The 18,024-nt window shown below is 51.6% G+C and overlaps 1 protein-coding gene across 2 annotated transcripts; it reads left to right on the top strand.

The window, feature by feature from the left end:
- Positions 1 to 1,934: 1,934 nt before the first annotated feature.
- Positions 1,935 to 17,287, top strand: Arpc1b (actin related protein 2/3 complex subunit 1B). 2 transcript variants are annotated; one of them, XM_075973073.1, is made up of 10 exons: positions 1,935 to 2,044; positions 10,593 to 10,669; positions 11,350 to 11,454; positions 12,287 to 12,509; positions 13,406 to 13,513; positions 14,673 to 14,879; positions 14,972 to 15,047; positions 16,032 to 16,237; positions 16,684 to 16,774; positions 16,977 to 17,287. In XM_075973073.1, exons 2-10 carry the CDS (start codon positions 10,606 to 10,608, stop codon positions 17,013 to 17,015), a joined length of 1,119 nt encoding a protein of 372 aa, XP_075829188.1. In that variant the 5' UTR covers positions 1,935 to 2,044; positions 10,593 to 10,605; the 3' UTR covers positions 17,016 to 17,287. The 2 variants fall into 2 exon arrangements, with proteins under 2 accessions (XP_075829188.1, XP_075829197.1); XM_075973082.1 differs by having other exon boundaries at positions 1,965 to 2,044; positions 10,548 to 10,669.
- The last annotated feature ends 737 nt before the right edge of the window (positions 17,288 to 18,024 follow it).

The raw sequence follows: 18,024 nt of genomic DNA, 5'->3' as shown, positions 1-18,024 counted from the left end.
GAGAGAGAGAGAGAGAAGCTTGGTCCATGCCTCTCAACCCTCCTGAAGGCAGCTTTAGCTCAAACTGACTAGAGTTTACCAGAGCTCTGGTTTTCTTCATGGGATTGCCTTGTTCTGTGGTCTGCTTTGAGGTCTCATCTCCTCTTCCAGGTTCCTGCCCTTTGCTCATACAGCTCACCCAGAAAGGGCTTCTCTGCAGTGGGTCACTATCTAGAGTGGCTTGGCTTTAACTTTGTTCATCCACTAAAGACGCTGGGTCATTTTAGGTCACTAGTTCAGGACAGAGGACGCCACAAGCTTACAGAGTCAGATCACTCAAGGCCTCCTGGGGCCATTTCCAGGCTTTTACCCTGGGCTCTTACTGAGCTGAGCAGAGACAACAGAACGGAAGCCAGGGAAGTACTGTCCCATGGGAAGAATGTCGCTGGTGCAGTGTTTTTTTTCTAGCCAAACCAAAGAAACCTGACTTTGCCAAAGCTAAGGAAACAAACCTAGAGGAACAGCAAGGTGGGGACCCAGGATGAGGGTTCCTCTGTCTTGGTGACAGGAGCAGTAACTCATGCAAATCTGAACCAAATCTTCTGGTGGCACAGGGAGAATGGAGGCAGGAGAATCACAGGTTCAAGGCCTGCCTGCCTGAGTTCAAGTCCAGCCCCAGAAATTTAAGGAGACAATGGAAAAAGTGAAAACCATAGAGTGCTTGCTGACTGTGTAGGGTCCTGAGTTTGAATCCCAAACCACAGTAAGAAAAAAGAAAAGGATTCACTGGGCTTGGGCTGTGGGAACCACTCCAAACTTAAAATATTTTTTATTTCACCAAACATAGTGCTGTGATCTCAGAACTCAGAGGCAGAGACAGGTGGATCTTGTGAGTTTGAGGCCAGCCTGGTCTAACAGTGAGTTCCAGGACAGCCAGGGCTACATAGAGAAACCCTGTCTTGAAAAAACAAAACAAAAAAAGTATTACACATATTGATTTACTCTGTGTGTGTGTGTGTGTGTGTGTGTGTGTGTGTGTGTGTTTACACTACAGTGCACTATGGCATGTGTGAAGGCCAGACGACAACCTGAATGAATTTGTTTTCTCTTTCTACCTTGTGGTTTCTCGGGATCCAATTGAATTGGTCCTTAGGTTTGGTGGGAAGCCACTTTGCCATCTGAGCCATCTTGATTGCCCTTTTGCTTTTTTGAAGCAGGGTCTCGCGTAACCCAGGCTGGCCTTGAACTAGTTATGCAGCCAATGAAGAACTTGAACCTGATCAGGTGTGGGTCGCCACAGGCTTAAGCACCTCTAACCATGATAGTCATTCCTTGAGGAAGTGCTCAGGATCTTCTCAGTGTAAACGATGCCAGAATTAGTGACATAGGATACTGCTGGGAGTCTAGGGAGGGTCTCTCACAGGTTGGGGGGCAAAGTGACCTCAGAAACCACCGGCCTGGATGACCCTGGAGCACTCCCTGGGTGGCTTCAAGGCGTCCCAGGTAACTTGCAGGAGTGAAGTGTGTGGGTGGGACGACAGAGCAAGAAGTCACCTGGGGTGGAGGGGCTCCCCTGCCTGGACACCGGCGACTCTGCTACTTTGGGACGCTGAGGATCTGCGGGGCGACGCCGCCTACCGCCAGGGCCTCTAGTTGGGTGCCAGGGGTGGCTCCCAAAGTGCGAGGGGCGGAGGCACGCAGGGGTCACTAAGTTCCGGGGTGCCGGCGTGTGGTCTCTGCATTCTTGGTGGCCCGAGCTCGGGCTCCCCTCTCTCCCAGCCTCAGTTTCCCCACGCAGAAAGTAGTTAGGAGAGACAACGTGCGCTCTTCCAAGCGAATCTTGAGCTGAGCTGGACTTTACTGCGGTCAAGCGGGCTTCTTACCTCGAGGGGTGGGCGTGCCCTGGGATCTGGCCACGGACGCCCGGGTCCCGCCCCCGGTCCCTGCGGGGCTGTGCCCGGAGGCCCCGCCCCCCGCCCACGAGGAAGTGGCTGCTGCGCTGCGCGGGTCTCAGAGCCGGTTCGGCGCGTCGACTGTCCAGAGTCCGCGGCCGGGGCGCCCCGAGGTGAGGGGCGTGGGATGATCGCGCGGTGTGTGTGGGGGGTATAAGGCCATCTAGAAGTCAGGGGACTTGAAGCTATGTTCGACGGTGAGGGGGATGGGAGTAAGAGGAATGAAGGGCCGTGTGCTTGGGGGCCTTGATGGGACTCCCGACGAGGGTGGGACTGGAGAGGAGCTATTGGGGGCGGCGTTCTGGGGATGCGGGGCGCGGTGGGAGGAACCGCAGAAATTCCCCGCGCACTCGACGCCATCAAGGCGGCACAGCCCCAGCCCTCGCGCCCCCTCTCCACTTTCCCGGGTCAGCTTTTAGATCCCAGTTCCCCGTGTCGCCCCGTTACTTCGGGTGCAGGGCCCCACGCCCAGTCACTTCCCCCTTGGTCCGCAGCCTTCCGGGTTCTTGCGACCGGGAAATGAGCTGGCGCCCCCGCCCCGCCTCATCCCTCCACCCCCAGTGACCATACCCACCCCACTAGGATTCAGGGCTTCAGGTCTCACCCTGTACGGGGCGAGCGGACCCCTGCAGCACGAAAGTAGCCCAGCAGGCCACTCGGGACTGGGCAGGTCCAATCGGACCCCCGGGAATCCCGAACTGGGAGTCAGCCCAGGTGCTGGCCTTAGAACTTGTTCCCTCAGGCAGCTCCAGTCTGGGGCGGCGTGGTCGCTGTCGCGGGCGAGCCACCCTGCCGCTGTGGAGCTCAACTTGTCTTGCCTGGAAAATGGGGACCATCCAGATCCGGAGGCTTAGCGGCCAGATGTGGCCAACACAGTTGGCAGTGTGCCTGCCTCCTGCTGCCGACCTCATTCCTGCACCCGGCTGAACCTGGCCTTGTGTGGCGGTAGGGTGGGGTGGGGTCCCAAGCTGCAGCCCTGCCGGGTGACTTTGAGAGAAGTTAAGAAACAGATTTACCAGGCAGGCAGACTTCGGTTATAAGAGAATGTGTGGAGCTGGGATGGCGCATAAAAGCACTAACCGTGCAAGTGTGAAGACCTAGTTTGAATCTCCAGCGTCTATGAGAAGCTGGGGGTATGTCTGTAATCCTAACGTTCCTATTGTGGGGATAAGATAGCCGAGGTTGTCCTCCAACACACACACACACCCCAGAGTGTAACGTAAAGTTCTGTGTGAACGAAATTTTCTGGCGATCCTTTTTTGCTTTGGGTTTTTGGTTTTTAGACAGGGTCTCACTATGTAGAACAGAAAGGCCTCGAACTCTTAGAGCTCTGCTTACCTCTGCTTCCCCAGTGCTGAGATTAAAGGTGAACACACATTTGCAACATTTAAAAAGTATCTCCACATGGGTGTTTTGGTCCCGGGGTCTCAACAATTGTTAGGCATATGCATTATCAATGAGCCGCACCGTCCAGCGCCTCCCCCCGCACCCCCCCCCCCCCGCAGTGGTATGTGAGCTTTTCCACTGTCATTGGTTTGTATGTGTGCGCGCGTGCGCGCGTTCCTAATCAGGGCATCTTTTCAGCCCCTGTTCTGTCCTTTCTTATATGAGTTATTGGAATTTGGAGTTAGCACATCAAGCTTCAAATACACAGAACACATGAACAGCTGAGGATCTCTTCACAGCCCTGCCAGCACTGAATTTTATGTGTTTTGGAGGCGTTTTGTTTTGATTATTGTAAAACTGATGTTTTACAGTATTTTATTTTAAAATTATTTTAATCTGTGTTGCTGGATTTGACTTTGCCTAGCTCTGTAAGACTTCAAGTGCAGCCTAGAGGAGGAGGAACTGGGGGTTTCGAGGGCTGCTCACACCACCCAGGCTCCTACCCACAACAGGAAGTTGAGTAAGGCTTAGCACCATAAAAAAGAAAAAAGAAAATGCTGCTGACTGCCCCGAGCAAGCGAGCAAGCGCCTGAGCTGGGCGGGGACTTCCTGGATTGCCTGTGGAGCCAAGGTCCTTGCTGCAGGCAACTCCTGCTTGGTTTAAGTCTCAAATCTAGCCAAACTGTGGATTTAAGGAAACCGCCAAGAAAAGTCAACTGTGCAAGGCAGAACTAACAGGCTGTGTCTGTGGAGCGGAGGCTATCTAGCCAGGATGGAGAGAGCTAGAGTGTGTGTGTGTGGGGGGGGGTAGGTAGATGTATGTGTGTAGGTAGATGTGTGTGTGTGTGTGTGTATCATTGCATTGTGTATGTAGGTAGATGTGTGTGTGTGTTGTGTGTAGGTAGGTAGATGTGTCAGAGGACAAGAGTTGGTTCCCTCCTTCCACTGTGTAGGTAGATGTGTGTGTGGGGGGGTAGATGTGTGTGTGTATCATTGCATTGTGTGTGTGTAGGTAGATGTGTGTGTGTGTGTATCATTGCATTGTGTGTGTGTAGGTAGATGTGTGTGTGTGTGTATCATTGCATTGTGTGTGTGTAGGTAGATGTGTGTGTGTATCATTGCATTGTGTGTGTGTAGGTAGATGTGTGTGTGTGTTGTGTGTAGGTAGGTAGATGTGTCAGAGGACAAGAGTTGGTTCCCTCCTTCCACTGTGTAGGTCCAGGGGATCAGACTCAGGTCATCAGACCGGGCAGCAAGCACCTTTACCTGCTGAGCCATCTTGCCAGCCCCTATTATTTATTTATCCAAGACAGGTTCTCACTATGAAATCCAAGCTAGCTTCAAACTCATGATCCTCCAGCCTCAGCCTCCCTGAGTGCTGGTCTCAGTGTGGCACCACACCCTCTTTTATTTAACCCAACACTCTTAGAAGGAATTCTGAGACCCAAGACCTGGAAGAGTGTCCTTGTCTGCACGGCAGCTGCTGAGGACGCTGGAGGGGAGCCTTATCAGTATCAGCCCTCCCCAGCCACAGGAGATGGCCTAGGGCAAAGGCTTCTGTCTGACTTTTCTCACCACTTGCTTCATTAGGAGAACATAGCCCCCCCCCCCATTGTTGATGCATTGCTGTGATGCAGCAGGCTATGTTCCCTGCCTTACCATCCCTCAAGACAGTAACACCTGAGTGGAAGGCATTCATTTAGCAATGGCCAAAAAGTATTCCTGGAGGGCTAGGGTGTGGCTCAGTGGTAGTGCATCTGCCTAGAATACACAAGACTTTGGGTTCCATCCCAATACTGTGAAAGGGGAAAAACCTGAAGCTAGCCTCAAATTCATAATCCTCCTGCCTCAGTCTCTAGACTGCAAGTGTGTTCCACCAGGAACAGTTTAAGAATTCATGTCTAGCTCAATGATGGTGGCACACACCTTTAATCCCAGCACTTGGGAGGCAGAGGCAGGCGGATCTTTGAGTTTGAGACCAGCCTGGTGTACAGAGCAAGTTCCAGGACAGCTAGGACTACACAGAGAAACCCTGTTTCTTTCTTTCTTTCTTTCATTTTTTTTTTTTTTTTTGATTTTCGAGACAGGGTTTCTCCGTAGCTCTTGGTTCCTGTCCTGGAACTAGCTCTTGTAGACCAGGTTGGCCTCGCACTCACAGAGATCCGCCTGCCTCTGCCTCCCGAGTGCTGGGATTAAAGGCGTGCGCCACCACCGCCCGGCTAGAAACCCTGTTTCAAAAAGCAAAAAATAATAAAAAATTCCTATCTAAGAAATTAGGGTCCTGTCAAAGACCCTAGTTCATGTTCTTGGGCATTCTCAGGATAAAAACAACTCGCCTTGAAGACCCAAAGACCATTCCGTGCCCCTGCTGGGAACTCAGAGGGAAACAACCTTTCCTCAGGATGACGTGCCACTGTCCCTCCCTTGCCCTACCCAGCCCTGGGTCTGCTGGCAGGGAGTGATCCTGCATGGGCAGGGCTCCTGGGTGAACAGAGACCCCCACTCCCCTCAGTCTCCCCCAGTTTCCAGGGCAGTAACAGAGCAGGAGCCCCCTCATAGCCACCCTCCACAGCCCCCTTTGACAGACCCATGAGAGGGCGAAGGGTCTGGCTCAGCAATGGAGCGCACAGGTCTTGGGGCTCATCCCCAGCAGCACCAAAATAAGTAAGTTAAACACCCCTCCCCCTGAATACCAAAGTTACAGTTGTATCATCCCACTCCACTCCTGATTGCTTTTCTGTTGTTTTTGGGTTTTTTTTTTTTTTTTTGGAACAGCGTTTCTTTGTTTAGCTCTGACTGGCCTGGAACACACTATGTAGACCAAGCTGGCCTTGAAACTCTCAGAGATCCCCCTGCCTCTGTCATGAGTGCTAGGTTTTAAAGGGGGGGGGGTGTCACCAAACACAGCTTTTGGGTACTTTTTACACCAAGGTGGATGGCAGGCAGTGGATGACACTCTCTCCCCCAGTCCCTTTTGTCTTGGGTCTTGCTAGTTTGCTTGCTTTCAGAAGCTGTAAGAGGGAAATGGGTCTTCTCTTTCCCCATTTGGTTTTTGGCTCTCTCCTGTTCCCTTTTAGGGTGTTGGTGCTGTCAGAAGTCCTGTTCGAGTGTCATTGGTTGGTAGATGTGTCCCCATTTACCCAGTCACCTGTGCCTATGGTTAGCGTTACCAGCTTTTTACTGCTTCTCCACACAACCTTTAGGTTCCGGGAAACTGGGGCCAGGGCTCCTCCAGTTGTTTGTCTTAAATTACCCATGAGGATACACAGAGCCTGCTGCTGCGGGCAGTAAAGAGAGAGATGGGGTGATACTCCTACAGCCCTGGACTTCTGACTGCCACGGGGAGATGGCCATCAACTTCCACTGGAGTTAGGGGCCAACCAGAGCTCAACTGGGCTTTGGAGTGACTTCAGGCTTCCTCTGCTGATCTTTTTGTTTTTTGAGACAGTCTCTGTGTAGCAGTCCTGGCTGTCCTGGAATTCCCTCAGTAGACTAGGCTGGCCTCGAATTCAGAGATCTACCTGCCTCTGCCTCCCGAGTGCTGGGATTAAAGGTGTGCACCATCCCCACCCGGCTGATCTGTTTTTTGTTTGTTTTTTCTTTTTTTTAAGGGAAGATCAGCGAGGATTTATATAATTACTGGCAGGGTAGCCCTGGTCCACCACTTGAATGTGTCTCCTTTCAGGGTACATTTCCTCTGTGAAGTCTTCTGTAGTGAAGGGAGCCCTAAAGGACTGACAGAATCACCAGCGAGAGTGTCACGGTCCAAACTGGAGTTTCTTCTACTTTAAAACAAAACAAAAACCCAAAAAACAATTTTTAATTGTGTGTTATCTCTATGTGGGTATGTACATGTGACTGTAGTACCTACAGAGACCAGGAGAGGGCGATGGGTCCCTCAGCAGGAGTTATAGCTCCTTGTGACACCTGATGTGGGTCTTGGGAACCAAACTCTGGTCCTCTACAGGAGTAGATGAACCGCTAAACCATCTTTCATCCCTCTTCTACTTTTTTGATAGGTAGCAGATGTACTCAGGAGATAAGTAAGATGGGCTGTTTTGACAGGAGACACTCAGCATACCTGTTTCTACTTGTTTAAATGTGAATAGAATCTTTATCTCCTTGTGAAAGCTCTGCCCTCCACTCATATGTTTCTTTTTTTAAAAATAATTATTTATTTATTATGTATACAATATTCTGTCTGCGTGTATGCCTGCAGGCCAGAAGAAAGGCACCAGACCTCATTACAGATGGTTGTGAGCCACCATGTGGTTGCTGGGAATTGAACTCACTCAGGACCGTTAGAAAAGCAGGCAATGCTCTTAACCGCTGAGCCACTTCTCCAGCCCCCCATATGTTTCTTAATATTTGTTATTTAAACATATCATGCTGGTCATGGTGGTGCACGCCTTTGATCCCAGCACATGGGGCAGGTGAGTGGAAGGTGGGCAGATCTCTGAGTTCGAGGAAAGCCTGGTCTATGTAGTAAGTTTCAACTTTGCCAGAACTACACAGTGAGACCCAGCCTAAAAAAAAAAATTAAACTGGGTGGTGGCGGTACACACTTTTAATCCCAGCACTCAGAAGGCAGAGGCAGGTGGATCTCTGAATTCGAGGCCAGCCTGGTCTGGTCTACTGAACAAGTTCCAGGACAGCCAGGGCTATACAAAGAAACCCTGTCTTGAGGGGTGGGGGTGGAAGAAAGAAAAATAAAAACAAACAACCAGATTCAATACCCCCAGTGAGCTTTTGATTCTATGCCTATACTCTCCTTCCCACTGCTGAGTCTTGTCTTTGTTCTCCGGGTGTCAGGTGTCCCTGGCTGGAACGTCCACCCAGAAGTGCTTGGGGAAATCCCCTTCTAGCCTGCAGGCTGAGGTGAGGGCTTCAAGGTTCCCAGTTCCTCCCTTATCCTAGTGCCTCAGAGATCAGGAAGGCAGGGGAGGCTGCTGTAGCAGGGGCCGTGTGATTGATCTATAAAAAGAATAGGTATGTATGCTAAGTGTGCCTTGCAAGCCTGAGGACCAGAGTTTGAGCTCCAGACTTCTGTGAAAAAGCTGGGTGTGGTGTTGGAGATGGCTCATCAGTGATAAACCAGGTAGGATGGCTCACAGGGAACTGTAATTCCAGTTCCAGGGAATCAGACGCCCTCTCCTGGCTATTTTGGGTTTTGCACTTGTGTCCTTCAACTTCACATAATTAAAAACAACAACAACAACAAAAAACCCAGCAGGGTGTATGGTGGTGCGTGCCTTTAATTCCAGCACTGGGGAGGCAGAGGTAGACAGATCTCTATGAGTTCGAGGCCAGCCTGCTCTACAGAGCGAGTTCCAGGACAACCAGGGCTATAAAAGGAACACTGTTTCAAAAAAAAAAAAACCCAGAAAAAGAAGACGTGACTAGGTGTGATGACGCACACATGTAATGCCAGTTTTGAGGAGACAGACAGGCGGTTTCCTGTCTCTGAAAAGCAAGATGGATGGCGTCTACAGATGACACCTGGCCCGTGTGCAACACACCACTCGCTGAACACAGGTTTTCTGAGAGTTCACTGGGTCCCCATTCTGGGCATGGGGAGCCAGATAGAGTCCTGGTTTCTGCTGGCAGATGTCTTCTATGCCACCCCAGGAACTGTCTAGAATGTTCCTGTTGTGTCTGGAAACAAGAGGTTTTCACCAGCTAAGCAGGCCATGGGCAGGGCTTATCAAGGAGTACACCGTGGAAGGTTCATGATGCAGCTGAGCCCACATGAACTGACAAAGGGAGTAGGCGTGAGGCGTGTGTGTGTGTCTGAGTGAAGAGTATTACAGGCTGAGCGAACAGCTAGTGAAGAGGCCCGAGGCAGGAGCATGCCCCTGTGGCTGAGGGTTAGCTGGTAGGGTCAGAGAGGGTGTGTCTTAGTGAATAAATTGAGGCTGGGCATCATGCATATCTTGGAACAAAAGCATGGTTTGTCGCTTGGCTTCAACGTACCTTAAAAAAACAACACAAAACTGTATCTACTTACTAGATTGTGTGTTCATGCTTGTGCCAGGCATGATGTGGAGTTACACAACAACCTGAGGAATTTGGTTCTCCCGTTCCATCATGTAGGTCCCAGGGATTGAACTCTGGTCGTCAGGTTTGGTGGCAAGTGCCTTTACCCACTGAATACATCCATCTAGACTGATGGACCCTTCCTGAGCACCTCCGCTGTGCTGCATCTTTTGTTATTAGACAGCATCTCTTGTAGTCCAGACTAGCCTGGGATTCACTATGCTGAGGGCTTTGAATTTGCGATTATTCCCCTGCCTCTGCCTCTTGTCACCACACCCAGTTTATGTGGTCCTCATGAATGCTAGGCCAGCACTCTGCCAACTGAGCTACATCCCCAGCCCTGTTTGTTTTCTGAGATAAGTTCTGGGTAGCCCAGGGTGGCCTTGAACTCATGGCCACCCTGACTTACTCTTACCATGGCTGGAGTTACAGGCACGTGCTGTCAGGCCGCAGAGGGGTGAGGGCAGGGTGGGCAGGGTTACTGTTGTCTTATGCTGATGAGGAAATGAGGTTCAGAGACAGCAGGTGGCTGGGTCACACGGCTGGCAAGCAGGGCCTTGATCCCTCCTGACTCTGGGGAGATGACTGCAGGATGGGTAGAACAGGGTGGGGGGAGTGACTTCTGGGTATTTGGGATGGGTATCTTAGTGGAGAGCGAATGGAGGGGACAACAGCAGCTCTGAGGCATGAAAACGAGGATAGATGTCTGAGAAGCATGGTGAGTGCCCAGGGGGAGGCCAGGCAGGGCTGGTGGGGAGCCTGGAGGCTGGCCTCAGAGACCTCTGAACCCGATAGGGGTGGGGAAGCCCTAGAATGTCATCTGTTTTATCTGCCTGGCCTGCTTTGTACAAGGCTTGGGAAGGGAGGACCAGGGCACTGACAGGCCTACCTGCTGTGAGCTAGGCTCTGTTTGAAGTGGATTATGGGGCTCTTTAATTTTTATGACGTGTGTGTGCTATGAAGAAACTAAGGTGACTGATGACAAGCCTGTGTGGTTCAGGGTCCCAGCCCCCACTCACATAGTCATTGCCTTCGATCCCAAGCTCTGTTCCAAACCCATCTTTTGTTCTCTAGAGCCCAGGACATTTGTGACACGTGCTTTTTTGGGATGAGGGACATTGGGGCTCAAGGAGAGGGTGTAGCATGCTTGGCCAGTCAGGAGACTAGGGTGACCCAAGCTGCTTCTCTACCAAGACGGGGCACAGCTGACGCGCAATCTTTCCCCTCCCCTGGGTCCAGGAGACAAGTGACTATGGCCTACCACAGCTTCCTGGTGGAGCCCATCAGCTGCCATGCCTGGAACAAGGACCGTACACGTGAGTGCTCACTTCTGCAAGGGTGGCCTCTTGAACTGGAATTAGTTGGGACGAGCTGGGGACAATGGGGTGACAGAATAGTGAAACAGCTTTGAGAGGTGGGGTGCAGTCAGAATCCACACCTTGGGCCTCCGTGGAAGGCAAGTGCTTGCTCCTGGAATGGGGTCAAGAACTGAAGAGCAAGCAGGGGGGCGGGGCAGGCAGGTAGAAAAGGAGATGTTGGCATATTGGGTGGACAGTGGTTTAACAGCCTGGGTCTCCTGGAACAGTCTGGAGGGTAGTGGAAAGAATTAGGATGAACAGCACACCTGTCATTCCAAAACTTAAGAGGCTGAGGCAGGGGGGTTATAAGTTTGAGCTAAGCTACATAGTGATACCTTTTGCTAAGCAACAACATGGGCCAGTGGGATGGCTCCGCACTGCTTGCTCTCCAGGACCCACATACTGGAGAGAACTCACTGCTCTCGGTTGCCCTCTGACCTCCACTCACGGACTGTGCACTCCCAGCCGTACACACATGCACGGCTGTGGGATGATGGATGAGCAGCTCCAGGGTCCTGAAATTGCTGTGGAGAAATTCAGGGGATGGGTCCAGGCATGGGGTGGCCCAGCAGGACATGAGGTGGGAGGGGTGGGCACCCATGCCACTGCCTCCCTAAAGTCATGCCTGTCTCCTACAGAGATCGCCATCTGCCCCAACAACCATGAGGTACACATCTATGAGAAGAGTGGTGCCAAGTGGAACAAGGTTCACGAGCTTAAGGAGCACAACGGGCAGGTGACAGGTGGGTGAGGACCCCCCTCTTGAGGAGGCAAAGGGACAGAGCAGGTCCAGGCAGAGCTGACTACTCACTCGCTCTATTAGTGGGAGTAGTCTGGGTTGCAGAGAAAACAATCCTCTTCAAACTGACTTAGGGACCATAAAGACGGCTCAGCTGATAAAGGGACTTACTTGAGTTCCATCCCCAGACCTCACAAGGAAGAGAACCAGTTCCTGCACGCTGTCCTCTGACCTCCACAGACTACCATATACAAACACAAATACATTTTTAAAATTAAAAGTCAAATTGATGCCAGGCAATGGTGGCGCACGTCTTTAATCCCAGCACTTGAGAGGCAGATGCTGGCGTATCTCTGAGTTCAAGGCCAAGCCTGGGGTACAGAGGGAGTTCCAGGACAGGCTCCTAAACTACAGAGAAACCCTGTCTCGAAAAACCAAAACCAAACAAACAAAAAGTCAAATTGGCTTCAGTGGTAAAAAGATTGTAGACTTCCCAAGGGGCTAGATCCAGCAGCTCAGCTTTACTAGGACCTATCTCTTGGCTTTATCTCCAGAATGTTTGGGGTTATCTTGTGGAAATTGGTAGTCCCCTAATAAGCTTCAGTAGTCACCCCTAGAGTGTGTTAGGGGAGGGGGATGCTAGTGAGTGGAGATGTGGCTCATCAGTCCAGCACTTACATAGAATTCCCCAGTCAGGGGCAGGGGGCTAGAGGCATGTCTTGGTAGTAGCATACTCGTTAGTCAGAGCAAAGCACTGGGCACCATAGTTACACGGCTAGGCATGGCCACTGTAGCTTGGGTGGCTTTAGCTTGTGTCCTCTGACCCTGTCCTGCAGGTATCGACTGGGCCCCTGAGAGTAACCGCATTGTGACCTGTGGCACAGACCGAAATGCCTATGTGTGGACACTGAAGGGCCGTACATGGAAACCCACACTGGTCATCCTGCGGATCAACCGAGCTGCCCGCTGTGTGCGCTGGGCCCCCAATGAGAACAAGTTCGCGGTGGGCAGTGGCTCCCGTGTCATCTCCATCTGTTACTTTGAGCAGGAGAATGACTGGTGGGTGCTCTGTCGGGGCCAGAGGAGGCTGGGGGTGGGAGAGTCCAGGGTGGGGTAGTGGTGCTGCTGGAGCTAGGGACTGCAGGGGTGCAAGGTCAAAATGGCCCCAGAATGCAGCAAATGAAACGCGAAGACTCTTGCTCCCATGACTCCAGGGAAATCTGTCCTGAGTCTCACTGGGGAGGCAGATGGTCTTTTACTGTGGTCCCACAGCTCTGACTTGACACAGAGCACACCAGTGCTCCTTCGGGGGACACTCCAAGCCCTTTGCACACACTGCCACCCACTTTCAGGTGTGCCATACTTCAAGGGCCACTCACAAACACCCAGCCCAGGATGGCTTCAAGTTCAGTGTAGAGCCAGGGTGACCCTGAACTTGTGGTCCTCCTGCCTCTGCCTCCCTAGTCCTGGGATGACAGGCATGCACCACCATGCCTGATTTATGCAGGGACAGGAATGGAACAGAAGACTCCATGAATGCTGGACAAACACCCCACCATTTGAACTTCATCTCCAGCCATAGGGAATTAAAACCTAGGGTCTCCTGCATGCGAGATAAAAGCTCTGCCACTGAACCACATTGCGAGCCCTAGTTTTGGTGGAGACAGCATCTTGCTAGCTAAGGCTAGAACTCAATTCTCTAGTATTTGTGTGCACCAGATGCCTGTCCCAACCAGTGTTGGAGGACAAGGACAGCTTTGAGTCTGGAAAACCATAATTCAGATCCCACCCTAGCCACAGAACCATGCGATCTTCAGTTGGTGGTGGCAAGTTCTCACCTCAAAAGGAACCCAGTACATCACTGCCTGGAGTAGGCACTCAAGTGTTGATGCAGTTGTGCCCCCGGGACTCTGCTGTCCATGTCACCCGCCTGCCTTTCTCACCCATGTGTGTAGGTGGGTGTGCAAGCACATCAAAAAACCCATCCGCTCCACCGTCCTCAGCCTTGACTGGCACCCCAACAACGTGCTCCTGGCTGCCGGCTCCTGTGACTTCAAGTGCAGGTAAGCTGGACATCCACCTGAGACGGAACCCTAGCTGAGCAATAGTAGGGACTGAAGGATGGAGGAAAAACCTCAAGCGCCTCCTCCTAGACCAACTCCTGTGCTACCAGCCAGGCCCCCTGGGGATCCCCGGGGCATCAGACAGGATTTTCACCCTGATGGCCTGCTAGCACCCCAGGATAGAGTCTTAGCAAAACTTGTCCCTTGCTGTCTCTTGAATGTCAGCAGGGTCCCCACAAGTCCTCCTCCCCTGTGTCCCCCCATACAGCTGTCCTGATTTCTACTGAAGGAGAATGGTGTTTAGTGTAAAATTCCTACTAAGGTACAAATGACTGATAACCTGGTTACTTACGGCCCTATAAACTCTCTTGGTCACTGAACCCAAATTCCTCCCAATCTCTGAATTCTCACCTGGGAAACTATAGGCCTATAGTTTCCTGATCCAGGGCCTGGAGATTGTGGCTTCCCGTGAGGCTTTAGGTTGATAGCTAGGGAGCTGATCTGTTGGCCCCACCCGTTTTTGTTTTCATGAACTGGTGCCTTGCGGTTATAGCTCAGGCTGTCCTCAAACTTATGGTCTTCTTTTTTTAAAAAAAATTTATTTATACATACAATATTTTATGCATACAATATTCTGTCTGTGTGCATGTCTGCAGGCCAGAAGAGGGCACCAGACCTCTTTACAGATGGTTGTGAGCCACCATGTGGTTGCTGGGAATTGAACTCAGGACCTTTGGAAGAACAGGCTATGCTCTTAACCACTGAGCCATCTCTCCAGCCCCCAAACTTATGGTCTTCTATTAAGGGTGTTAAACAGGTGGATCAAGAAGAGTTTAATATGTGTGGGAATGGTGTTGTGGGGCCAAGAGGAGGGCAGAATTGGAGCACAGGAGCTGTTGTAGCCACAGTCTAGCCTGGCAGGGACTGGGACACCTCCTAGAGCCATCTGTAGCAGTTATAAACAGTCACCTTTCATGTTAGGGTCCCATGGGTGCTGGGAGGTCACAGGACTCTGAACTAGGCCTCCCATCCTGGCCCCATCTTGGTATATAGAAGGCAGAGGCTCAAGCCTGAATACAGCAGTCCTGAAGAGTCAGGTCTGGGACCCACAGACTTGGGGGAGGATCCCCTTCTCAGGCCCCTCTGTTTTCCCCAACAGGATCTTCTCTGCCTATATCAAGGAGGTAGAGGAGCGGCCAGCCCCGACACCATGGGGCTCTAAGATGCCCTTTGGGGAGCTGATGTTTGAGTCGAGCAGCAGTTGTGGCTGGGTGCATGGCGTCTGCTTCTCGGCCAATGGGAGCCGTGTGGCTTGGGTCAGCCATGACAGCACTGTGTGCCTGGCAGACGCTGACAAAAAGATGGCGTGAGTGTGGGAACAGAGGTGGGGAGGACAGTGTAACTGAAGTACAGAGCAGGGGTGAAAGGGACAGCATGGCGGACCCATTTCTCTTTCAGTGTTGCAACCCTGGCCTCGGAAACCTTGCCACTCCTGGCCATCACCTTCATCACAGAAAATAGTCTAGTGGCAGCGGTAAGTGGCCTTTGGGGATACAAGGGCAGAGGCCAGTAAGTAGTCCCTTTTCACTCAACCTTCCCTCCCTCCCGCATCCGTATATTATGTACAACTGTCTGGGTTATGCTGTACTAACAAATTTCCCAGCTCTGTGTGGCATGACAAAAGGGTATAGAGTCTCACTATGTTGCCTAAGCTAGTCTTCCCTTTTCCCTCTGAGTTCTCCAGGCTTGCCTTTAGTTCTGTAACCCAGGCCAGCCTCCTGAGTAACTGGTATTGCACGTTCTTGCTGGCACATCTATCCAGTGTGGGTGTTGGGGAAGGGGGGGCGACTCTGACCCTGAAGAAGACTTCATTTCCAATGCTTCCCCAGCTGTCTTGAGTGTAGAAGAGTCCTAGAATCATGCCCTAATATCTTTGCTTACACTGACCAGTGCAAATGACAGGGTCATACCTAACTGGAAAGGCATGTGGCCTATGGGATTGCTCTGGGAGTGAAAGCACTTGCTGCCCACTCTGATGACTCCAAGTTCAAGTCCTGGATCCCACATAGTGAAAGGAGAAAACCAACTCTCACAGGTTGTCTTCTGACCTCAACATGCACCCATACACCAAATTAGAAGCAGGCCCACAGAAATGAACTAAGAGTCACCAAGTGTCCCGAAACCTACTGTCTCTTCTGCCCACTATTCTATTAATATGGAGGTTGCCAAGTTTGCTTTCTACCTGGAGGGTCACCCAGCTAGGATGGAAGTCCACCAATGAAAGGGCCCCAGACATGCCTTGCATAGTGGAGGAAGGGCAGCCTTCTTAACTGTGCCTACTTGATACATCTGAGGCTGAGGTCCCTCTCTCTGGGTCTTGGTCTATCTCCCAGCTGGGGCATTGGTCTCCTGGTAGCCAGATGCCCTCATGGTCATGGTCCATCTCAAGCCTCAGTTTCCCTGTTTTAAGAGTCCCTACCTCAAATGATGCTTCAATGGTACTCCTGTCCGTTCTCAGGGCCACGACTGCTTTCCTGTGCTGTTTACCTATGACAGTGCTGCGGGGACATTGAGCTTTGGTGGTCGGCTGGACGTGCCCAAGCAAAGCTCCCAGCGTGGCCTGACAGCCCGTGAACGCTTCCAGAACCTGGACAAGAAGGCCAGCTCTGAGGGTGGTGCAGCCACGGGCGCTGGCCTAGACTCACTGCACAAGAACAGTGTCAGGTGCTTCTGCAGACACTGGAGAACACTAGGCTAGGGTGGGAGCCAGAGGGAGGTGGGGCTGAAACAGCACAATGCTGGAGGAGGTACTAGGCGGAAGCAGGCTACACTCAAATAGTAGGAACTCTTAGCAGTCAGCCTAGCTTTACTTGTGTGGCTAGCAGGACTTGCCTAGGTATGATGGGGCCTCTAGGATGTTGCAGTGACTGGTGGGCTTCCTGGGAGTGGGTCCCTTCCTAGATTCCTTCCAAGTGTGAGAGATCCTCCAAAACCCAGAGCCACAGGGGTCTACCCTGTAGCATACTAGGTATCAGGGACTCTGCATTCTCTATACATTTGGGCTTGTCCTTGTCTAGGCCTCAAGGCTCTTGTTCTTTGTAGTTTTCATGGGAATAGGTCTGGGCACTTGTGGCCAGCAAGCCAAGCCTCTAAACCCAATATTCCTACAGTCAAATCTCGGTGCTCAGTGGAGGCAAGGCCAAGTGCTCGCAGTTCTGCACCACAGGCATGGATGGTGGCATGAGCATCTGGGATGTGAAGGTAAAGCTGCCCCTGCACCCCCTCCCTCTTTTCTCCTTGGCAGCTGCCACCGGGCCTGGGACAGGGAATCATTTTCTGACTTATGTGGTTGCATGCCCTTCTGTTGGGATTAGGACTCTGCCCTCTTTTGTGCTGGGGCTGAGATGGGTGTGGGGTGTCTGCAGGACAGTGGAGAACCATCCTGTCCATTCTCTACTTGCAGAGCTTGGAGTCAGCCTTGAAGGACCTGAAGATCAAATGAGCGGTTGGAGTGCCACCCTCATCCCAGCTGCTGGGAAAGAAGGAAAGGGGCTGGGGAGGCTAAGGGTTGCTTTGCTGAATGCTTCTAGGATGCCAGTACGGGGCTCCCCAAGAAGGGAGAAGACAGGTAGGAACTTTCCTACCTATTTAAGGAACATGTTAAAGAAATGCTTCTACTTATTGCTTAAAAAAGAAAGAAAAAAAAAAAGCCCCTAAGCACAATGCTGGTCATGAATCGCTTCAGAATATGGGGTAATAAACACACCAACTGTGGACAGGCCTGTCTGTGTCTCAAGCTGTATGGGTGTGGGCTGCTGGAAAAAATACTGACCTTCTCTCCTGACTGCGCTTCAGGTCAGATTCTAACAAACGTACACATTACTCCGGATCATAATGGAATCTTTTATAATGTGGGCAGCTGATTTTTGGCAAATGTTCATTGGTTTTTTTATACAGTCTCCTATTTCTATTTTAGCCTGAGACCTTTTGTCACATGCTTTGGGTTACCAGCATCTGAGCTGGTAAATTCCATCAAGGATTTCCTAATGGGGAAAAACCATCATTCTGTAAGACATTACCCTAACAGCCCCAAGCCATGTGAGATCTTGATTCAACCCAGGTCTCAAGAGTTTGCAAGACAGATTCTATGCTGAAGGCCATTCATGGTTCTCCTTCAGATGGGCAAAGGGCTCCACCAACCCTCAACCACACTCAGCTAAATAGCTACCACCTTCTTTGGCCCTGAGAGAGACTTCCCCTCTAGAGGCTATTAATTAGACTTAGGCCCAAGGGTGTATGGTAGAGATCACTAGGAAATGGACTCAATGCCATGCCATCATGTTGCTTGATCCTCTGGCAACCGCACCACCCCTATTTGTACCCTGACACACCCATAGACACACCTCCCCCACACCCCCCCCTCCCACAGAAGCTCCCTGATCTCTGGGGATGCACAAAGGACAATGCCATTCAGGTGAAGCATCCTGCTCAGATGGGGACAGGACATGAGC

This window comes from Microtus pennsylvanicus, chromosome 1 (genome assembly GCF_037038515.1).
Source record: "Microtus pennsylvanicus isolate mMicPen1 chromosome 1, mMicPen1.hap1, whole genome shotgun sequence".
In the NCBI taxonomy this organism is placed as follows: Eukaryota; Metazoa; Chordata; class Mammalia; order Rodentia; family Cricetidae; genus Microtus; species Microtus pennsylvanicus.
The sequence above is the reverse complement of the archived record's forward strand: the minus strand, read 5'-3'. Positions and strand labels throughout refer to the sequence as shown.